This window comes from Vanacampus margaritifer, chromosome 5 (genome assembly GCF_051991255.1).
Source record: "Vanacampus margaritifer isolate UIUO_Vmar chromosome 5, RoL_Vmar_1.0, whole genome shotgun sequence".
Lineage (NCBI taxonomy): Eukaryota > Metazoa > Chordata > Actinopteri > Syngnathiformes > Syngnathidae > Vanacampus > Vanacampus margaritifer.
In genome coordinates, this window is record NC_135436.1 from 19,595,018 (window position 1) to 19,619,162 (window position 24,145).

At 38.8% G+C, this 24,145-nt stretch overlaps 3 protein-coding genes across 4 annotated transcripts; 2 read left to right on the forward strand and 1 right to left on the reverse strand.

Moving 5' to 3' along the window:
• The first annotated feature begins 1,563 nt into the window (after positions 1-1,563).
• On the forward strand, positions 1,564-12,175 carry hif1al (hypoxia inducible factor 1 subunit alpha, like). The gene is made up of 15 exons (XM_077565620.1): positions 1,564-1,705; positions 4,891-5,081; positions 5,178-5,341; positions 6,244-6,325; positions 6,439-6,554; positions 6,720-6,904; positions 7,651-7,757; positions 7,846-7,993; positions 8,359-8,543; positions 9,298-9,467; positions 9,533-9,628; positions 10,655-10,782; positions 11,086-11,206; positions 11,303-11,417; positions 11,544-12,175. Exons 1-15 carry the CDS (start codon positions 1,668-1,670, stop codon positions 11,600-11,602), a joined length of 1,905 nt encoding a protein of 634 aa, XP_077421746.1. The 5' UTR covers positions 1,564-1,667; the 3' UTR covers positions 11,603-12,175.
• Positions 12,176-12,668: 493 nt separating this feature from the next.
• LOC144051959 (uncharacterized) lies at positions 12,669-17,461 on the forward strand. The gene is made up of 9 exons (XM_077565621.1): positions 12,669-12,765; positions 13,291-13,381; positions 13,450-13,573; positions 14,061-14,209; positions 14,931-15,073; positions 15,150-15,342; positions 15,544-15,677; positions 15,747-15,909; positions 17,334-17,461. The coding sequence occupies exons 1-9, from the start codon at positions 12,731-12,733 to the stop codon at positions 17,397-17,399; spliced, it is 1,098 nt and encodes a 365-aa protein (XP_077421747.1). The 5' UTR covers positions 12,669-12,730; the 3' UTR covers positions 17,400-17,461.
• Positions 17,462-18,509: 1,048 nt separating this feature from the next.
• Positions 18,510-23,627, reverse strand: LOC144051960 (sushi domain-containing protein 6). 2 transcript variants are annotated; one of them, XM_077565623.1, is made up of 5 exons: positions 23,486-23,627; positions 22,055-22,144; positions 21,736-21,939; positions 19,456-19,600; positions 18,510-19,389 (listed from the first exon to the last, which is right to left on the reverse strand). In XM_077565623.1, exons 2-5 carry the CDS (start codon positions 22,134-22,136, stop codon positions 19,119-19,121), a joined length of 702 nt encoding a protein of 233 aa, XP_077421749.1. In that variant the 5' UTR covers positions 22,137-22,144; positions 23,486-23,627; the 3' UTR covers positions 18,510-19,118. The 2 variants fall into 2 exon arrangements, with proteins under 2 accessions (XP_077421749.1, XP_077421748.1); XM_077565622.1 differs by having other exon boundaries at positions 18,510-19,392.
• Between the last annotated feature and the right edge of the window lie 518 nt (positions 23,628-24,145).

Here is a 24,145-nt window from a genome sequence, read left to right on the forward strand (position 1 = left end):
TTGTGTGTCTCTCGCCATGATGATGGCATTCATGTCTTTTTTTCTCTCTCATTCCAGATCAGGAAGTTGTTTCGCTTTCCTTGCTTGATTTCCTTTTGGATAATAAACATGATACTGTGAACATGCAGCGCACACGTAATGAGGATGATTATACTTTTTTTTTTTATAACTGATTTACTTGCACATTGTGTAGTTTATTAGAAAAATTAAAAACCCTTTTTAAACTGATGTGAGCAGATATAGACCATTTAACGTGTTTACAACAGAAGCTACTGTATTCACTGACCTAGGAGTAAAAACGTTTTTTTAGACACACGCATGCAAACAAAAAGCTATGTTGGTCTCATGTTCACATGTTGGCAGTCATAAGTACTACTTCAGAGGTAGGAACAAGTAAACTTTTTGGATGATCACAATCACAGCAACTGTTTTTTTTTATTAATATTTTGTCAATGTTACATTAATTAAAATGTAATTTAAACTAATATTAAAATATTAATTACATGAAATACATTGGAATAAAAAAAAAGAAATTTAAATGTGTATTTCATTGAGGAAAAAAATGTTCTTTTTTAAATAAAACCCAACTTCTTTCTCAGATTTTTGACATTTTTCCAGAATTTGCATATTTTTAAGAAAATAAACTAGATACCCCCCCACACACATATATATATTTTTAAGTTATCTTTTTGCAAAGAAATATAGAGAAAAGAGTTTCAATCTTGAAAATGTATTTATTTTAGGCTTATCTTACAAAAAAATATGTGAAAAGCAAAAGCGGAAAAGGAGCTTTTATCTGGAAAATAAACTTAGGTTCACAATTTGAGGATGAAGCTAATGTTCTACATCTTATTTGTGGAAAGTGTTGCAATTTTTATGACAAATTAATCTTTTTTTTTCAAGGAAGCAAGTTTTTTCTTTGTTTCGTTTTTTTTTAGGGAAATACTAATGCATTAACACGTTATAATTTACAGTAAATACCCAAGTTAAAGTCAATAAATAGTTACAATGCTAATGACTTCATAAAAATTTTTAATTTATAAATAGATACCTGTAACCTGCTGTAGATCACAAGCATTTACTGCAGTAATTTCCATTGATTAGTGGCATGCAGTTTGTCCAAGTCACTTGCCTTACAACTCCCCGCTGCAGATCACGTTCCGTGTGCAAATCGGGTAATCGCATCTTTTTTGTCACTGAAGCTCAACAGCCAAGACGGTAGGGGGTGGGGCGGCTAAGAAAAGCATTCCGACCAAAGTACAAACAAATCGGAAGCTGCTTGTTTTCTTTACAGAATAAAATAAATTTAAATACAAACGTGCGTTCGGACTTCAAACTGTTGTCTTAAATAGAGCAAATAAGATTCAGTTCCACGTCAAAATTAAAAAGTTCAATTAGAATAAGTACATGACAACTGAGGTGTGCTCAGAAATTATAATTTTTAGTGAGTCCCAATTTATATTTAACCTGGAATCTCCGTGCCCTCGTCTGTCGGGAAGACCTGTAAAACGAGCCCCTGTTGACTTTAATTCTGAAAAAGTACAACCGGAAACAGTATTTTTCTCGGAGACTTGACACTTGAGTGGCGTGTTTTTTTTAATGAACATACCTGACAAAAACACGCTAAAAGACACGGGACACATCTCTCTGCACCAGCGAACGATAACATGGACGACGGAGACGAAACTGATGTGACCGTTAGACGGTAAGATTTGACATTTGTCGTCAAATGGCGCCTTCTTTTCTTCTTCCCCTGTCGTGTGGAAACTTTTGAGAAGCACGAGTCAAGTGAGGGCAGCCCGACGGTGACTTCTCATCACATTCGTCGATGATGGATCACTGGTTTCTGCGAATATGTGGTTATTGTTGTGATCATTTGTGACGATCTCTGCCATGCGTGGTCGTTGTCTGCAAAACGTTGCCCCAGTTGGCTGCTTAGACGCTTTTAATGCATCGCTTTGTACCCAAATGTAACAAAATGGTTGTTAGAATCACTGTGTAATTGGATTTGGTGAAATGCAGAGTGAGACTTGAGCTCGAATGGTTTGAATCGTTCAAGAAATGTGGAAGCAGGACGTAAGTATGCAAGCTATCACTTCATTTTTGAAATTTTGTTGTGAAAATGACGTGGGGTTTAATTTGGGAAATTTGATTAGTGTGGATTTTTTTCGAGTTGAGAATGTTATTTTAAAAACAGAAGAAGACTGTATAACCCCCAAAAGTTGTGTCGGGTAAAATAGGGCTACCGTAATGGCTGCAAAAATTGCACAGGTTCAAATATGATTATCATAAATACCGTAGGGCTGCCATAAAGCCAATGAAAATTTTTAGTTTAACTACGGTGCTAGTACCTTGACATATGAGTAAAATGTGTTTGTTTTTTAAAGACATTAGCCGTATCGTGGCTCAGCCAATTATTTTTGCTTTGACTTTTGAGGATTTAAAAAAAAAAAATACGAGCAATATGAGCACAACAAATTTCAAAACAAGCAACAGTTTGGCTTTTTATTTTTTATTTATGTATTTAAAAAAGAGGCTTTCAGCCGTTTTTTGTGACTTTAAGTAGAAGTTTACTGCCAAACAAAACAAAAGAAAATTACACATTCTGTATTTGAAACATCTGCAACACTTTGTATGGCTACTTGTTAAATGCTAACACACAGTTGGCAAACTACCATAAATGGTTTTACGAAAACCATTAATGTGGCAGTGTTGTAACACTTTAAGCCATAGATCATGAACACAAACGGTGCAGAAACACATGTAGACAGATGTTACAGGGACGTATTCTTTACTACTTTATGAAAAAAAGTAAAACTAGTGAAATTGTTTTCCATTTGTGTCTGTATGATGACCAAGGCACACACACCAAGTAGAGGCACCCATTCTACGCTAAATCCCTGAAAGTCGAGTAGGGACTGCCTAAATCACCTAAAAAATGTGCAGATTTAAAAAAGACTACTGCAAATCCCTAAAAAAAATTGCAGGGACTACTTTATCACCTACCTGTTACATTGGGACTACTTTTATATCCCACAACACTTGCCCAGGTTCAAATAAGACAGCTATAAATCCTAACAGTTGACTACTGTAAACACACAAAGGTTGTGCGGGTTAAATTACAGTTGCTGTTGAGATCTAATCCAAAGCAAAACAAACACGTGTGTTAGAGGACAAAGCACACGCGCGCACACTTCCTGTTTTGATGAACAGCATGTTCTAATCCAAGCGGGGCAAAAGTTTAATTTGCAATTCAGAGTTTATTCTCTGCCTCATCTCCTTTCCTGAAAACATGTGTGTGTGTGTGTGTGTGCGCGTGGGTGTTTCCCGTCTACCATTCACAAGACATAACAAGAGTAGTGCCTGCTGTCACTTTTTGGCTCTACATACACACACCTACACACACACCCACACAGACGCAGGAGCCAAGTATCACAAGGACTGAGTGTTCCTGCATGACTGCAAAGCAATACTGTAGTTTAATCATCTTATTGCACAATGTGTGCAGAATTAAAGTGTGTTGTTGTCCTGCCTGTGTTCTCTGGTTTGCGGGGGAAAGACAAGAAAGGGAGGAGTGGGTCAAATGGCCAGTATCCAACAATTTGAGAAGCCATTTTAGAAATGTTTCGCTCCTCTTTTGGACTTTTCTGTTTTTGGCAATGGAAAGTGTTTGCGTAGCAGAAGGGTTGTTAATGTAGAAGAGGAGGAAGAAGGGTTAGGACTTGGGGTCTTGTTCTTAAAGTGGTCCCACTGCATTCCCAATGGACATTTTTAACATTCCTGCACTTTTAAAGGGAAAATGATGCACCAATGGTATGCAGGGTAGACTGTTTATTTTGGAAGGCTGCATCAGATGGAGCAGTGATTCTCAACTGGTGGGTCAGGACCCCCAAAATGGGTTGAGGACCCAGGATGGGTGGGTCACAGACAGGTGGTGAAAATCACAGACACTCCCCAGTTTATGACCAACATACAAAGTTTCAAGGCTACGAATGGTGTGCAATAAACTACTTTGTGCATTAGCATAAGAATACGTGGCCATGCAGCACAAAAAGGCATGCTCAGTGTCGTGTTTAGTGATTTTTTTTTTCACTTCGTCAAGTGTTTTTCTTACAGAATAGTTAACATAATTAGGAATTTACTACTAATATGTTAGTGGAGATCCGTGAGGACTATGGGGCGTTCAAATTTGGGTGGGGAAGAGGAAAAAAAAAAATTCCCCAAAAAGTATTTTTTTTAAACAAACAAACTGATAAATATTCATTAAAGTGAAGCAGGGGTACATGGTGGGGGGAAAAACTAAATATTAAAGAAAATAATTAATATAATAAATAAAATAAAAATATTTTTAAAGGCAGCTCGATGATGGAATGCGGAAGTATTATTTTGAATGGATCAGATCATGTCTTGTTGAAGGGTGACGTCATAGCAACAATATGCAAGTTTTATTTTGAAGGGTTGCATCAGAATAATGGTATGATTGCAGTTGTTTTATTTTTGATACACTACATTGGATTGTGTTACATACTGAGGTGTTTTGAAGGCCTACAACTATCGATGAAGATGTTTTAATTTGAAGTAGGCTATTGCATCGGATCGTGTTTTATTTTGAAGAGCGACGATTGGTTTAAGCGAAATAGATGTTTTATTTTGAAAGGCTACATCCAATTGACTTTTGGTTTGAAAGGCATCTGATCTGGTTTGTTGCATTTTGAAAAATAGTTTGCATACTATAATACTAGTGTAGTTTTATTGTGAAATATCGCCTGTATTGTGACATATTTTGAAATATAGTTTAGTTTGTATAGGTAAGTTTGATTTTGAATGAATAAAGGGGGTTGGGGGTATTATTTTGAACTGACTATGGTGTCCTTGTTCTTCCTGGTTCAGGAGCAACTCTGAGCAGAGGAAGTTGCGTTCTCGCAACGCGGCTCGCTGCAGGCGGGGTAAGGAGACAGAACTATTTTACGACCTGGCTCGAACCCTACCCCTACCCAGACGTCTCTCCACACACCTGGATAAGGCAGCCATCATGAGGGTCGCCCTCAGCTTCTTGCGTATGCACCGCGTCCTCCATCCCGGTAGGAAGATTCCCTCCAAAATGGCAGCTTCCAACCAAAATGGCTGCTTGGACTGTAATTCTTTCTTTTCTTTTCTTTTTTTTTTTTTTTTTTAAGGAGCGGAGAGTCCAAGGGCATCTGAGGAGGAGGATAAGGATGATGAGGACCCGACGGATGTCTTGTACGCTCAGGCGCTATCTGGCTTTATTGTGGTGATTACGGCTGAAGGAGACATCATCTATCTGACAGAAAACGTCAGCAAGCACATCGGCATCCCGCAGGTAACAATTCTCCATATATCACGAAAACATACCGTTAAAAAAAAAAAAAAAAAAAGCACAAATATTAGGGGATGCAATTGGGAAGCAAAAATGACAACAAAAAAATATTACAACACAACACACATACAAATATAATCCGATAAATGCATAAATGGGAGGCGGAAGATATTAGAAAATATGTAATAGAAACATAAATATAACTTAGAGAATATTTAGATATAAAAAATAAAAAAAAACACTAATTAGATTAGCATACATAAATGTTAGGAAAAACAATTGTCAAAGTAAAATATATATCTAATCTATATAAATATAGTAGTTTTTATTTATTTATTTACTTGACAAAATGCACAACACTGCTGCATAAAGTGTACCTCAAAGGTCAACAAATAAGTTAACAGCTGGTCACATGTTTGGAAGTGGTTCAAATTACAGCTTTGGGCCACATCACGCGGACTTCAGCTGTAGCTTTTATGTTGACTAAGAAGCTACCCTGGTCTGTTTTTGTCTGCTTCTGCTTGGCGAGGTCAAAGAGCGATGTGGAGGAGGGGTTTAGGGGGTCAAAGTTCACCCAGTATATGCAGTAAGTATTTTTGCTTGGGGGGCTTTTTGGAGCAAGTGCTCTCCCGCTGGAGTCTGGAACCTTTACGGAGGGACGTAGGGTTGGATTGTACCATCCATGTGATCTCGCTGTCAAAAATGAAACATTATTATTATTAAACAGTATTCTTTTACCGCTCATCCACTTTCTTCGTTCCTCCTCCTCTTTTCTCTGCTCTTCCGGACCCTCTCTTAATCCTCCAACTTGCCATTCGCTTACTCTTGTTTTTCTTCTCTTGTCCCTTTTCTATGATTTTGTGTGTATAAAAAGGTGATTATATTTGTGTGTGTGTGTTTTACAGTTGGAACTTCTGGGCCAGAGCATATTTGACTTTGTTCATCCGTGCGACCAGGAGGAGCTCAGGGACCTCTTACTGCACAGAGGTTTGTTAAACCCAATTATATAGAAAAATATTCATGATGTCATCATTATGAAGATGAGGATGAGTTCACATGTAGTGTTTTGAAGCCAAACATTGCCTTTTCTTTGTTATTAGGATGCGGTAAAAAACTGAATGGGGGTCATTTGAGCCAGATGAACTTTTTCCTGCGAATGAAGAGCACTTTGACCAGCAGGGGGCGCACTGTTAATGTCAAGTCACCCAACTGGAAGGTACATGAACACGCACGCATGTATTTCTTATGTTTACTTTTTGTAATTGGTGCATTTTAACATATTTGGCTTGTCTAGATGTTTTGTAGAAAGCTTCATATTAACTCAAAAAGTAAGAAAGTTTGGCTTTAGAAAGCCTTCAATTGTTTGTTTGTTTTCTGTCAGGTGTTCCACTGCACGGGTCACATGCGTGCACTGGGCGACTCGTCTGCAGCGCCCCCTGTGGACACTGTGATGACGCTGCTGTGCGAGCCCGTCCCCCACCCGTCTAGCGTGGACTTCCCCCTGGACACGCACACGTTCCTCACCCGCCACAGCATGGACATGCGCTTCACTCACTGCGAGGGCAGGTGAACACCAAGGCGCCTGTCTCACGCATCCAGATGGAGACAAATATCCGCCAAGCACACTTTGAAAGTTTATTTTTATTTTCATTTTAAGTTAATTTTGTTTTGCCTTTTGGTAGTTTAAAAAACTCTTGCATCAATGCTGAGTGAGGCAGTGACCCAACAGATCCAGCAGGTGGAGCTGTTTCTAACTTTAATAGTCTAAAAAATATATACACCACAAACTATAATCCCCAAAACACTCAAAAATCATGTCGAAAAAAAATCATCAGAAGTAATCGGCACCACCATCTAATTTTTTTTTTTTAAAGATTCATAAAAGTACTCACTTCATTAAGCATGTTAAAAAAAATTCTTGCATTCAAAAACGATCATGTAAAAACAGCCATCATGTCGCCTGATATGTAAAAAAAATAATCAAAACAAATCAGACCAATGCAATGTATAAAATGTAAAAAAAAAAGAACAATTTGTGTTGTTTTTGATAGTTAATGAGTTTCTTAAAAATGAAGATAAAGGGTAAATGAGTTAAATTAAGTGACCTGCAAATAAATAAAAAGTCATCTAGTTTTTATTTTTAAGAAAGAAAAAAGAAATAACCTGAATATATTTGGAAATCAAATTATTATTATCACAATTTTTTTTTGCTGTGGTTCAAATTACTTTGTAAGCGTACATTTATCCTGTTATGAAGCACATAAGACACACAACTCGTGGAAAATGTCATTTCCTGTTCATTTTTTTTCCAGGTTGGGCGAACTGGTGGGCTACGAGGCGGACGATCTTATCGGCCGCTCGGCGTTCGAGTTTCATCACGCCCTGGACTCGGTTCATGTCAACAAGAGCCTGCACACGTGTAAGTTCTAGTGATGATATCATCCCGGGGGGTGGCGGGGGGGGTCAATGTTAATGTCACTTGGATTGACTTTATCTTCTTTTTGCAGTGTTGGCCAAAGGGCAGGTGAGCACCAGCCCCTACCGCTTCCTGGCGAGCGGCGGAGGCTTCGTGTGGGCCGAGACGCAAGCCACCGTCCTCTACAACAACAAAACGTCACATGCCGAGGCTGTGGTCTGCCTCAACTTTGTGCTCAGGTACGCTAATGACCAGGGTGGGAAATTCCTTTTCCAAACTGTATCGGGTGTCGAGGACCACGCCATGCTAACCTCAATTGTGTTTAATGTGAATTCAATGTCTTTAGGTAACATAGTCATTCAATACTACATACTTATGGTGTATGTTGTTGTTTTAGTTGCTTAACAAAAATTTATTTGAAATGAAAATGTTTTCAGATAATAGCTTGTGGTATATTTACGGTTTTAAATCTCAATATAGTTATAAACATCCACCTTGTTGTTTTTTTGCTATTCTTGTCAGGGCTCGGTCCCTATCCCACGCTAATAGCACAAAATAATGGAACAATAAATAAATAACAGTTACTCTATGTTTTTCTTTCCAGTGCCGTGGAGCAGTCGAATATGGTTTTCTCCTCTGAGCAGATCCGCGCCGGCCATCGACTCAAACGCAAGATACTCGAGGAGGACACTGATGCGGGCGAGAGGCCCAGCAGCAGCACCAGCACAGCAGAGACGCTTCTCCCGCCCACTCCAGAAGACACGGTTGCTGTCGCTCCGCTAACAGAAGGTTGGGTAACTTTTTCTTTTTTAAAACATGAATTTTATTGGGCCTTTTTTTTCATAGCCATAAATCTGTGCAGCAACTCATAAATAATAAAAATAATAATAAAATAAAAAACTGGGCTTCATTCATTTAAAAGATGCTTCACAAATACTAAATTTCAAAACAGCTGAAAGAGATTTATAGGCAGTGATGTAAAAAAATGTTTTTTTTTTAAGGTAGAAACATAAATGCTTAAAAAAAGTGTTTTCAACCTCCAATGTAAAAAGTTGTTTCACCAGCTGTGTAAAAAAAAAAAAGTAAATAGATCGTAAACAATAAAGAAAAGAATATAAACTTTTTAAATAAATTTAAAAAATGCATTAAAACAATCACTAACTGTTTAAAAAGAAGAAGTTAAAAGGTAAATGAAATCACTGCCATTCTTGCACTGATAAATCAAGAAATATGCTGAATGCATTAACGACTGCCACCTCTATGTAGACATTGGTACTAAATCTTGATTAGTTCATCTGAAAGTTATTTCTGCACTTTAAAATGACAAAAATTGAGTTAGCCCACTCTAGTTCTCAGTGGCTCATTTTACAGTGCAGTTGTTTTCCAAAATGTTAAGCAAAATATTCTTTTTTTCTTATGGAACGGATTAATGACATTTCAGTTCATTTCAATAGGAAAAACTGATTTGATATAACGTAAGAAAAGGTACCATTGCACGTGATATAAATTGCAATAATAATCACACCTGTTTTGCATGTCACAGACATCGTGGCGCTTTCCTTCGCCATGCCACGCAGCCCAAGCGACATTCCCGAGGACCCTCAGGACCTTTGCACGCCGCAGCTGCGCCAACTCCTCCTTCCCATCTTCAACCCCGACACTCCCCTGCAGTCATCATCATCGTCATCCTCGCCAGATCCTGAGCCAACGCCGGTAAATCCAAAGCGCACTCACTCAACGTGGAACGCGAATGTCGCTGACTTGATATGTTTCTTTAGATCGACAGTGGCAGCTTGCGGGACAACAGCGAGGTTGAGAAGTTGTTTGCCTGTCGGCCAGAAGATGGCGACGAGACGCAGGATAACATGCAGCAGGTGAGTGCAAAAGTATGTCTGGAGACTTTACTGGGTACATAAACCAATGACATCCGATTTAGGGAAAAGAAAAACATGTTTTGAAGGGTATTATTACAACAATATGGTTGCTATTCTGCTTGTAAAATTGTATCATCCTTAAAGTGGGATTTATTTTTATTCTATTTATTTGTAAATATTTTGAATACATATTTTTGACTTTATAACAAATACAAAAACTATGTAAAAATATGTATTTAAAAAAAATCTAATACGTAACTCGTATGGCATTTTGTTTATTAAATATTTGAAATAAAATTTAAAAACTACAGGAAATACATATCAATTTAAAATGTTTTTTTTTAATACTATAAGTTTTTAAATATATGCTTAAATGTATGTAAAGATACCACAAATTCATAAAATCTAAAAAAATAAATACAATCTATTAAACATAAAACTGGATAATTTTGAACGTTTGTAAATAATTGCAAATCAAAAACAGTTTCATAAGAATATAATACAATAAATAAATATATACAGTTGTGGGGGAAATTTAAGAGACCAAAAACACATTGGTCCTATTCTTGCATTTTGACGCTTTTTCATTTTTGACAAAAAAAAATACTCAAAATGACAATATTTGCGTTTTTGGGAGTTAATGTTAGTCTTTTATAGATTTTTAAAAAATATATATTATTTTACTCTGTTATATACATATAAATAGCTAAATCTAGTCAACTAGAAGGTTTGCATTTGTCTCTTTATTTTTTCCAGAGGGGGATGGTATCTTTAATGGTAAATAGCACTCCAGTAGTCCAGAATAGTTTTTATTTAGTACATTAATATTTTATTACTATATAGCATTATTTTGTTTTTAACTTAACATTACTTATTTATTGTATCTAACATTGTTCAATATTTTAAAAATGCAAATAAAGCCCTTGTAGTAGCTCATAGCTTTTTTATTAAAGGCCAAATTTCAGCATTGACTGTCATTAGGTGGTGTCCCTAATTAAGTGTCCTATGGATGTGTTGCGTTGTCAGGTGATGGACGGCGTGGATCTGGACATGTTGGCTCCGTACATCTCTATGGACGACGACTTCCAGCTCAGCTTCTTCGGCGCCGTCCCAGAGGCTTACACTGATGTTAACGCTGCCGTCAACAGGAAACGGTAGGGAAGCATGCAGAGCAAAAAAAAATATGCAAGAAGTCGTAATATTATTAAGAGAAAAATATAAACTCTACCAAAACTAATATTTGTAATTTAGAAAATTAAGTAGAATTTGTTTAAAATAAATAAATAAGACTGCGATGTAAAAAAACAAAACAATTTAGAACTTACAATGTAAATATTAAACAGTAAATCACCCTTTTAAAAAAATAAATAAATGATTACCCCCCCCAAAAAAGTTGCAATGATAATAAAGTTGTAATTGTAAGCAAACATGGTGGCGTCCACGCTGATGTCTCTCAGGGCTCACAACCCGGATGAGGACGCCCTGTCCCAGCTGATGGCGGCAGACGACAAGCGTCACAAGCAGGACAGCGACACCCCCTCCCTGGAGGACCAGCTGTTGCTCAGCCATGCGTTACTGGTGAGCGAGATGATGCTGATCATGTGATTGACGGGCAACCAATCGAGGTGGAGGATGTGGCTGTTGTTGAATGTGGATGCTGTTTTTTGAACACAGGGCTGCCTGGAGGAGAGCCAATCAGGAGGGGAGCCCGGCATCAAGGGTCGGAGTCATCTTCTTACTGGCAGGGATCCCATCTTGGGGGGCATGAGAGGACTCTGTGACACCACATGTAGGTTTGCGCAACTAAAATGGCTTAAATAGGATGGAGACAAAGTATAATATATAAAATGGAATTGATAAATTGAAGTATGCTATAGTGATATGAAATGTATTTATTTTATTTTTTGTTTGGCAGCACTGATGCTGGATATCTTCAAATCTCATCCGCCCCCTGACTTGTCTCTGATGTCCTGACCAAGCTGTCATCATCACCGTATTCATCATCTTCATCATGGGCTTCATCGTAGTCTTTTGTCTTCTACACACGCTCAGACGGCAGACAGACAACCAGCCACATCTTAAGCTCAGAAAACGTGCGCATGCTCGCCCACTGATTCATAAAGGCCTTTTAGTGACATATTTTTCTATACTTAATTACCAATCGTGTACATTTATGAAGTGCATTCAGTGGAATCAATTTTTGGAGGCATTTATTTTTATTTCTCTTGCATATGCTGGACGGATGATATTCAGATGATCCAACACTCCTTATATGGTCATTTTAAAAATACATGTACTGTATTAAACTTTTGCTTTGTTATCCTAGTGTAATCTGCTACAAACATGCAGTAATTGAGTAGTGAGCTTAGCATCAGCTAGTTTTTAGACCTACAGTAGAAGGAATAAACTGTGTGCTACTTCTTTATTTTTGTAGTTTCAGAAATGTTTTTCTGATTATGAATTTATGAACAAGGTTGATGCTACTTTCAATGATGTGAAAGATTGTTTTGAATGTGTCTATTGAAATAAAAGGTTTTAGCAATGGCAGCAATATTTAATGCGTTTATACTATCAAAAACATTGTGGGAAAAAAATAAGGAAAACAAGTATAGCCTTTTGGTATATACAGTAAAAATATGAGAAGTCAACCCTACTGTGCACCTGTGGCTGAAAAAGCAAATTATGTAAAGTTCATTACAATTATGGTTCAATTAAGTGGTTCAGATACTACTACAGATAATACAGTACAACATGGAGCTTCACAACGTTGCTTTTCAAAAACACCATTTGCTTTTCAAAACTTGTTTGTTACTTAATAGCTTCCATCTGAACTCTGGAGTCGATGCAGGATTTGAGTCATTTGCGTGGACACGTAGTTAATCTTAATTTGTCTTGTTTTATCTTTGCCTTGCTTACACTATTTCAGTTCTGCTTCCTGAAGAGTTTTCCCCTCAGGAAAAAGAACGTTCGTTTCTTCCTTGTCAGTTTTACCAGAACACAAGGTGGCGCTGAAGCAGCTAAAACGAAGGTATGTCTGAAGATGATGAGTGATGTCATCAAGAAGCGACCGATTGTATCGCGCGGGCGATTTGAAAACAAATTATGGACAAGACAGCAAAAATGTCAGCGATTCAAACGTAAGTTTCTTTCTCGAGGCGATTCCCTGAGCAGTTCTTTTTACGCGTTAAACACGCGAGGAATTCGTTATTTGTTGTTGGAATATGTTCTACATAAATTAACAGAACGTAGATGCTCTTATGGAAAAAATGCACATTATGGACCTGTTAAGAAATGTTCATTCAGAACTTTTACCTCAAAGTGACTTTTACGACTAGTCTGTAGCCTTGTGCTTATTCTAACTGCACAGCTACCTTCACCATTTTGTTAGCACAATATCTGCCCCCCAAAAAACAATTAAGTACATCAAAGCAAGTGACGCGAGACGTAAAATACTCCTAAATAAAATTATAGTCACATTTTTAGAATGGGTTTGTTTACATGTGTCATGTCATCTGATTGACTGGTGACCAGCCATTTTGTCTGGCAATCACCTCTGCCTATCTGCGATCTGAATGAGGGGGGAGATTATATTGATGGATGAATAACTCTTGATTTCACATTGTGCTGAGTGCATTTGGATTATGAATGTGTGTATTTGCCAGCGTGTTGCAGCGCTGTGACCCCAACCTCCCGGCATGGCGTGTTGAGGGGGAGGAGCTGGACCCTGCAGGAGAGAAACTCCTCTTCCTCCAGGTTTTCATCTTCTTCTGAGGGTTTTGGTCACCAAAACATCCACCTCATCATTCCTTGCATGTCTGTAGGACAGGCGGCGTGTGCAGAAGGTTGTGTGGCGTCAGCTGTTTGTTCTGGACTCCATGATGTGTGAGCTGGAGAGCCTTCAGTCTGCCCAGCAACTGCTGACACAGCCAAGTCCTCCACAGTCAGGTAACCGTGCTCACAGAAAGTGTATGTAAAGGATGTTCAAAATTAAATGTGTTAAAATCTGCGATTTAAAGATCATATAATTTAAAAAATATATATATTTTAACCCTCCCACACACGTTAAACACATTTAAATAATGTTTAAACATAATTAAAATGCCTAAACATATTAAAACATACTTTTTAAAGTATGCTTGAGCACATTTTTGCTCGCTCGGTGTCAATAAATGGGACACTATCGTATAACATCAGTTTGGAAAAAAAGTGAAGAGAAGACTTGCTCAGAGTTCTCCCCATTAGATGTGCAGTGTGCTTGCTTCAAGCAGTTTGTCGCTCAGAGATGAAGCCTGCTGCAACTCTGTCACAAAAAAAGGGACAAACATTTCACTATCTTATTGCCCCCCCCCCCCCCCGCGTGCTGAATTGAAATACACAATATTATTTTATTTTGACTGCCATGCATCAAGCTAGTTTTTTTTCCTGACCGCAGAGGGCAAAGCTCGAGGCCACTGGAAGGCTTTGAAGGCGGAGAGCAGGACGACAGCGCAGAATACGGAGGAGCTAGTCGACACGCTGCAACAAAACATCATCGATAAACGACACAAAGTCACACAACTACTGCAACAGTTGCAAGCCAAGGTAAACACACAGGGTGTGGACAATTAAGGGGTATTGATTTTTTTATTTTATTTTTTTACTGCTTCTGTAGTTGAAAGAGCGCCCTCGTTGACGTGCACTGCTTACATTATAGTGAATATTTTTCTAAACATTTTTTACATTTTCTGTAAAGAAAAAAATATATATTCTGTTATTTATTTCTGTGTAAATTGTGATGCTGTGAAAAACAACTATTTGGTTTCTCAAAAAAGTAAAGCAAAATTTGCTTTGAATAATGTAGAGGTGCAATGATTAATCAACAACTAATCCATTAGCAAAACATATTTTTGAGATTTTATTAATTATTACTCAGAGATTTGTTTAATTTCAAATTTAAAAAAAATCCTTGGATTATCATTCTCCCAACAGTAAATATTCTCAGATTTCTGTTGTCCTCCATGAAAGTCGACTCAATATCTTTGTGTTAAATCTCAATAAAATATTAGCAAATTTTGGAAATGTCAATGATCAACATTTTTGTGTATTTTTTGTCATATAGACCAAACAAGTTACTGAATCCTAATTTATGTTTGTACATTATCTGCACTGCCAGTTTGATATAAAGTCCTGTTTTTGAATAAAGGAATGGAAGTTAATTATATTTAGAATATAATGACTACAAAAAAAAAATAAGATAGGTAATGTGTTTTTTGTAGCTGCATCAACAAGCCCTAATACACGCATACACAAACACGCGTTTCAGAAGCAGCAGCGTGAAGACTTGCAGGCAAACTTGAACGAGGCCCACAAAGCGTTGCAGGTGCACGATGGTCAGCTGACTCAGCTGAGGGCGGAGCTCGATGCGGAGCTGGGACGTGTGACCGCCTGGCAGCGTTCCAGAGAGGCGTGAGTGCCATCAGGTCACATGACGGGTCAGGCGACGTGACCCCGTCAAATTACGCGTCGTGTTGTTTGTTGTCAGCTTTCAGTCGTACGTTGCGGCCGTGCAAGAGGTGGCGCACGTCAGCCTGCTGTCCTTCAACCAATCAAAGGTGTCTCTGGAGCTGAGGCCACGCCCCTGCGCCAACGTGACCCTGACGTCCAATGATCTGGAGCCGTTGAAGGTGTCAATCATCTGGAACCAGGATGACCGCTTTACACTTAGGATTGATCCGGTGCGAAAAACTCTCGAGTATCACTTGGTGCCATTTTGACACCAAGGAAATATGCTGGAGGGAGTTGATGGAGCTTCGTTTAGACAAAAGTTGTGCGTAGTTGCCATCTTGTGGCATCATATGCAATTACAAAAACATTTTTGTTATTTGGCATTGTTTTATCCATATGTGTCAGATTCTGACTTCCTATCATGCGATCAGGCGAGCCCAGTGAGCCTGCTGCAGGAAGACATGTCAGGCCGCCCCACCGAGCTCAGCGCCGCCCTGGTGGAGGTAGTGGAGAACTACGTGGGTCAGGCCGACCTGCTGACCGAGATCCAGAGTCTGAGATCTAGGTGGGCTCCGTTAGCGACAACTCACCACCCTCAGTGGCCTGACACGGGCACACCCGCTTCCTTTTTCAGCTTTGCCGTCGATTGGCGACCCGCTCAGCGCGTGCTGGTGTACCTCAAGTCTGCGTCGATTTTGTGCCACCTGGAAGTAGAGAGAGGATACCCCAACGGCGGAGCTGTACGCCTGCGAGATGTAGAAAGAGACGGACAGCTACTGGACACCACCGCACTGCAGGTGTGACACTCTGCCATCAATAGCATCAATTATTAGCACTATAGCGTCAATCATTATCACCAATCAATAGCACTAGTCATTAGCATTAGAAACATTTTTTTTTTTCAGACCGATACCAGTACAAGTGGTCAACTAGAGTCCTGTACTCACCCATACCAAGTAACTGATGCCACTAGTACTTTTGACACATGAAATTTCAATTAGGCCAATGAAAGATCATTTTAAAGAATGACCTTTTGTTTATTTCTGACCAGAGTCAGAAAAGACAGAAAAGTATTAAAGTCCCAAATAAAAAACAAACAACTTTTAAATTTAGAATTCATTTGTGATAAATTAACAACACTGCAAGTAAAAGTTGCACTAGACTAAACTAGCTTGAGTTTTAGGCAATTTACAAATAAAAAGAAGTGCAAAATAATACTTTCAACTGTTAAGCATGACACTATGAAATTTGTAAATATATTATAAATATAAAATTATCACTATGTTAGTTGATAATGATAAATATTTAATTTCTTTACCTATTCAAAATAAGATAAACTATTAAAAGTATTAAACATGGAAATACAGCTGTCTGAAGGGGAAATCCACAGAAAAACATTATTTTATCAGCCATGTAGAAAGTCATTATCCACTCAAATTGAGTTATTATAAATGTTGGTAGCACCAGACTAATAGTGCACTCTAAGCATTCATATAAACTGTATGAACATACATAAAATAAAAAGCATTTTAAAGGGATACTTGACTTATTGAGACAATTTAAGCAGTAAAAAGTTAATATTTTGTCCAGAATGAATGTGATAACTTTATTATTTTTCATGAACAATTAATACCTTTAAAAACAAATGGTGACACTTGCTGTCGACTGAAGTTGACATCACCTGTGCTGAAGAAACGGGTAACAACCAATCATGACTCAGTTTGCTGACCATACCCAGAAAACAGGTGAGTCTTTATTGGTCGTTACCTAAAATGTCTCAATGAGTCAAGTATCCTTTTAATGCTCATATGACAAGATGGACAAATATGCAATTCATACAGAAAAATATTCTGTCAGCCATGTTATGCCATTTTCCTTCCTGATAGTGGAACAGCCACGAGAGAGTGCCTGAAGTGTCTATGTAATAATAATAATAATAATAGATTTTATTTGTAACACACTTTACATTTATAAAATAAATCTCAAAGTGCACAGCAGAGGTAGCAATAAAAGCACATAGTAAAAAAAAAAAACAGTCAATAAAAAAATCAAAGGGGAAAAAAAAGTCAGCCAATTATTAGCATCAGTCACTAGCATCAAGTATTGGCATAAATAATGACAGCATAAATATTAATCATGTGCCTTAATCATACATAGCAATTATCATTAGCAATTATTGGCATTGAACTGATTTTTTTCTTTCTTTCTTTTTTGCTCTCAGTCCCAAAACCCTAATGACAGCCTCATCGGTTGGGTCACTTTTCTCTGCAGCACTCATCTCATTTGATGGTTGGCCGATCACGTTCTCATTTTTGATACTCGAATAAATAAAACTGGCAAGAAACATAATCATGTGATCGGTTATTTGACGTGTCTGTGTGCGCGCGCGTGTATACAATGTCTGTAGGGCAGAAATGGCGATGTAATACATTACAAGACAAACAGCAAGGTAGCCATCCTAATGCATTCTGACTACAATCTGAAGGAAAAAATTCAGGAACGCGTATTGCTCCAAGTACCAGGCAAGAGTGTACAGTCACAAACACTTTACATTTGTATAACAAGTTGAGAATGTTAATTAAAACATCACCTGGGGAGTTTTTGAATATTTGAGCCTGGAAAACCAACCTTGAGCTACATGCTACAAAATTATAAACCATTTCAATAATATAGAGTTCAAATCCACCAATTCAATACAGAAGTGAAGCCATTTTTTTTCTTCACATTTACTGCCGTAAAAGATGGAATTTGCCAATTGCGGGATTAACAAAGGCTCATTGTCTTCTGTTGTATTCACAACCTTGAATGAGGTTGCATTGTGGCCATTTCCTCCTGATGGTGCTCACACTTGTGCAATTACTGCTAACGATGGTGAACTTCACTCAAACTTACTTCATGGTAGGGGAGGTTTCCTCTGTTTCCCAAGCCAAAACCACAAATTATGTAAAAAAAAAAGTGTTGCAGTAACAGCTCATCAATGACTCGTCCTCATTCATGTATTTGTGTGTGAGCGAATGCATGTGATGTGTTTGGAGCGTGTGTGCATGTGTGAGAGACGTGTGTTTGTGTGTATTTTGTGTGTGAGTGCTGATTTATAGTACTGTAAATCAACTTCAAATTTATTGGACAAACCGCAATTTAACTATAAGCAACATTAATAATAATAACAGTAGTAGTAAATAGAAGTTAACAAAAGTGAGCTTTGTGACTATAAGGCAGATTTAAAAACCCAAAAATTTATCAGTACCTCAAGTGGTCATCTTTTTTTTTGTCTTCCGTCATGGCACCGAATTACTTTGAAAAATAGCTTGCTCAGAATTGATCTAGCTAAATTGAATATGAGTCATCATGGTTTCCACTCAGTGAAACTAAAACGTCAGAAGAGAAACTTGGAAAATGACAGAGCAAACGTACGTAAAGATGTATTTATCAATTATGTCAATATTAATTACAGTATGGCATTCAAAAACAAAGTACATTCAGTGTGCAAATTGATCGACTTCATATAAATATAATCTCATAAATGTGTTCTAATATTCTGTTTGTGGATGCAGTGGAACTTCTCAAGTCACTAGGGTTAAGGCAGGGTTAGGGTTTCAAATAATTATTTCAAGGCTTGTTTGGTGTTACAAATTAGGGTTTCAAAACAAGGATTTAAAATGAGGGTTACAAGTCTGGGTTATTTTAATAATCATTCCATGTTGGACCTGAGAGCTTCCGCTGCACTTCAGATGAATGCATGTATTATATTATATATTATAATATTTATAAATTGTTCAAAATAACATTATAAATCCTGGTTGGTTGCCATGACAACACAGGTTTCTATAACAGCCTAATTGCACTCACTCACACATACAGTACAACAAAAGTCAGATCAGTGCAAACTGGCCAATCAGCTTTGGTCTGGACGCCAGCCCGCTGCGTCTGACCCAGTACAAGGAAAAAAAGTGCCAAGTCGTCACATCTATCAGCTGTCAATCAAAACCAGCTCACGGCGTGTCCTTCAAATGTCCTTGTCATCCGACAGACAAACGCGTAGTCGTCGGCTGTCGCTCGTTCGTGATTGGACCTCCTCATAGGGGGGCGGGGGATTGTCAGGGCTGGATTGGTCGCCGGGCGGCTCCCGGCCCAGCAGGAGTTGGGTGGGTCCCGGCGGGGGCGAGCGGGAGGGGGCCAGAGGCTGGCCCCAGCTGCCGTACACCGCCTCCTCATAAGACGGTAGTGAGACAGGAAGTCCCTCGACCATCAGGTCCAGCTGGTCCGAGGACCGACGCCTGCTGGGAGATGTCACGTAAATGCGTCATCTGATAAACATCATGTGTCACGTGTGGTGACCTCACCTGTGTGACTGACAGGGGCAGAGGCGGGACTTGACCACCAGGCAAGCGGTGGTGGTGAGCAGGAATATGGACACGCCCACAGCTGTCGTGGCCACGTTGGGCACGCCAAAGCCTGCCCTGTTGTCGGCATTGATGTGAGCGCCCCCTGTGGAGATCAGCGGTAGGGTTTCAAGTCAGGGTTGAGGTCTAAAGCAAAAGTTAAGATTTTAGGACAGGTTTTGATTTCAAATTAGGGTTTCAAGTCCAGGTTAGGATTTAAAACAAAGGTGAGGGTTTCAGGTTACGATTTGAAGACGGGGTTGGGGTCTCAAGGTAGTTTGAAATCTGTGTTGGGGTTTAAAATAATTAGTAGGGTTTGAAATGATGGGTTCAAGCCTGTTGGTGCCTTCCATTCAGTTCTATCCACAGCACTGCATGGCATCGTGCGTTAATAATAATAATAATAGAAAGGAAAAAAAAGGTTTAGAGGTTATGGTCTCAAGTTGGAGTTTCAAATGACAAGATTCTGGTCTCAAATTAGGGTTTCAAGCCTATGCTGGTGTTTCATACTGACACCGGGGGTACAAGTGTGGACAGGTTTTTGATATCTTTGCGGTTTGTTTCCTGTCTGTCAGCTTCATGTTTATTCTGGTGGTTTTCTTTCACTTCCTCTTTCTGATCTATCACTTCTTGTTTGCAGAACCATCGGCAGAAGACAAAGAATAGACATGGCACCAAAACCACAGTGTAATTGGTAGATCAAATTGAATACAGTATGCATATTTCATGATTAGTAGGGTTTTAAGTGTTGGTTAGGGTTTTGGATTTGGGTTTAAAACCAGAGTTGTGGTTTCAAATTAAGGTTTCGAGGATGGGTTTGGGTTTCAAATTAGATTTTTAGGCCTGGGTTAGTTTTACAAATACAAAACATGTTAAAAATGTCAATCTCTGCATAATGTAATGTAGTCTCATTTATTTCTTATAATAATATGCCGTAAAATGCTCAGCATGTGGCTCGGTTGAAAGGTGGCGGAATCGTGCGACCAGGCTAATGAGAGTGAAACTGAACCAGCGTTTACTTGCGGAAGGACTGAAACAAGAAGGAAGAACTATAGACAGAAACTAGGTCAGCACGTTTAGTTTGTAGTATTAGTATATGTGCTCTCATCAATTGCATTTGGCATTTACGACAAAAAAAAAAATCATTTGAAACCGTGCTTTGCCCAAAACTTAAATTCTTCCAAATTTAGACATGGTTCAAAATCGTAACACTCAAGGACAGGTTAGTCTGTGAAGGATCATTGAAAAATGTCCAAATAAGACCAAAATTAATACTTTGTACTAATCATACTAACCAAAATGGCTGCCTTCCCGTGTCATTTCACACATGATTTTTTGAGTCTAATCAAGACATCTCTACCAAATTTCATGGTGCTCAGTCAAACTGGCTTTGGGGCAGATTTAAAAAAAAAAAAATATATATATATATATATATTTTTTTTTTGCTGTCAGACAAAATCTTTATGAAAAATTACTTGTAGTATAAAGGACTGGAAATGTCTAAATGAGCCTAAAATGGACCCTTTGAACCAAAATGGCAGATTTCATGTGTATTTTCAGACATACCGTCTTGAGATATTTTTGTGAGTCTAAAGTCAAACTGGTTACTAAAGATTCAAGAGCTAGTTTTATGATTTATGGTAAGTCTTCACCTTATGCAATGACCAAAACTCAAATTATTCAGAATTGACTGTCACCCTTTTTTTCTAGTGAACGTGGTTCAGATTTTGTAGCAATCAGACAAAACCTCTAGAATGAGTCAGTCTGTGAAGGACCCCTGGAAATGGCTAGCTACAGACATGTTTTTTTTCTTTTTCTGGAATGGCTTTTTGAGATTTGTTGTTGTTTAAAATGGCTGTTTTGAATGAAACTGGCAACCTTCCTGTGTCCTTTCGAGTATTGTTTCTTGCAAATGTTTTGTGGATCGAGACATAGTAGGCATGTCGACTAAATTTCATGTTGCTAAGTCAAATTGTCTTACAGGGCTGTATTTCAAATTTGATCAGGCCAAAGTCTCTGTCTGAATGACCAAAATGGCAGACTTCCTGTATCTTTTTTTTTTTCCAGGAATGGTTGCTTGAGACTTTTTTTGTGGGGCAATTTATGATATAAGTTAAACTGGCTTCAGGGGCTGAATTTTCCAAATTGCGATCATACAAAATACCTAGAACAAACTCCTCTTCGACAAACACCTAGAAATGGCGGCTTTAAACCAAAATGGCAGACTTCCTGAACGCTCACCTCTGATGCGGATGCAGGCGGGAATGGGCGGCCTCCAAATGCCGTGATGGCACCAGGAGACGGGAGACTTGGCTGCTGTGCGATAGCCGTCCTCGCAGAACAGATGCACGGAGCTCTTGTGGGGGAAACCTCGACAGGGGGACGGCTCACAGCGGAAGCCCCCATGCTCTGGTACCAGGGGGTGTGTGCAGTTGCTCAGACGGCCTGTAGGGGGTGCAGTGGCGTTGGTAAAATAAGGGGCGGTATCAAAGCAGTGGCATTGCTGCGAGGCCATCGTAAATTGTGTTAATTTATTTCATTGTGTTAGGGGTGTGGTTACCTGCAAAAAGGTGTGGTAAGGAGGTCAAGAGGAGCATGATGATGCGTTGACATGGCCATGGAGACAACGTTGACACAGACATTCAACTTCCTGTGAAGCACATGTCAATTTTGACCCGTCATTTTGTTAGATGCCTTCTATGCAAATGTTTGAAACTTGAATTCCACATGTTGCTTTTCGGCCTAGCAATAGATCAAAAATAATAATCGTGATGAAAAAAATAACCACCATGACATCAAGTTCCTTCTTCATATACTGTAGAATATTCGTGGTTCGTTCATTCGTGGGGAGCCAACACCCGTTTTTCTCCGTAAACGCTTATTGGTGGTGTGTCCCCGTATGTACATACATTTATACAGTATATATTATTCATTTTAAGTGGATAGTGCATATTAATGAACCATTTACACATATAGATTACAGATATCAGATAGTCTCCATCTGTAGTCCCTTGGCAGGTTGATGTAACATTTTAAGTATAAATACAAAGCAAAAATAGTAATAAGAAAAATCAAGACATGCAATACACGCTACAAGTACGCAGATCGTTTATTTATTCAGTGGTAGGTGACTAACAGAACTTTTATGCAAGTGCTATGACGTGGGGAATTCGACAAATGCGACATGGTTGGATTGCATCGTAAGGCAGCAAGGAAGGGAACCGCAGTAATGAGCCTGCCCCCTGTTCTGTGTGTGTAATGAGCAGTTTTTTTCCCTGAAAAGTAGTTTGTGTACTTTACGCGTGAGTGTTTGTGTATAGTGTAAATATATTTGTGTGTGTGTGTGTTGTCATGTCAACAGATAGGACAGCTCTGTGAGGTCAACTCATCACACAACAGAGCTTGCTATGCGTCACGTGACCATGTTTCGTGTGGGAGTGCAGCATGTTCGTCACTTCAGGCTTGTTGGATGCCATAAGTTGTGCTGGAACCAAGGAATTTTTTGATTCGGGGAAAAATGTGCAAAAATATAAAACATTCACAGCAGATACATTTTGGGGGAGTATTGCATAGCACCGGTGGCCCTTTATGGCCACTGGTCATAGGTTGCCCATCCCCTGTAATATAGGGACATTCTACATGTTATATTAAATGTTTATCAGAGGGTTTTTTTTTTTTTGGGGGGGGGGGGGATTTTTTTTTCTACCATGCATTTCAATTTGGGGTCAATTACACGTGGGTTTTCGCAATTTGGGCCAGTCCGTATCCTTCGCAAATGGCAGCGGTTGACTCTAGAGTAAATATAACTGTTGTTTTTTTTAAATGTAATTTTCCTATCAAATCGGTGATCGATTATCGTTTTTTTTCCCAAAGTATTTAAAATCTCTTATATGTATCATAAATGTATCATCTTTCTGCTCGTTTATGTCGTCGTGCATGTCGGAAGCTGACTATCATAAACGATGAAATAATTTAACCGTGAAGGTCTTACCTGGATGCAGCGGAGAGGTGACGAATGAAGCCGACGACCGCCGCTCGCTGCTCGGCAACAACAAGTGTCTTCTCAGCTTGTCAGCTTCGTGGTTCCTTGGCTTCTCGCTCTCCCCACCTCCGCAGCCGTTCCGGGATCAGCTGGTGAGCAAACAGTCGCGAGGAGACTTGATTGGCTGCGGGCGACTTGTCAGCCGCGCCCCCACCGGAACTAACGGTGGTTGGAAGAAGTAAGTCACGCGGGCGCAATTGACTTCCTGGAATCTCCCACTCGATGACATTTTCCACGTTTAAAAAACAAACACAAACGCCTCTATCTTTTTTTTTCTTTTTCTTTTTTACTCCTAGGAGTTTAAATTTAGTGTAGTAAATTCTGTACACACGATGGGCTAGGTAAGGCGGAGTAGTTAAGTATATTAAAACAAATTTCCCGTGATTAAAATATAGATTTTATCAAGTAAAACATCAAGAATCCCGCCATATTTAGGTAGTTTACAAACCAGAAATGAGGGATCAACAACACATTTTTTTTGGGGGGGGGACAGGGATTAGGAATTGATCTGCCACCAGGGGGCAGCAAACGACTGCGTCAAAACTGATTAACAGCAAATGTTTTCAAGGAAAATTGACTATTTGTGTACTGTATACAAATAGTTGGATT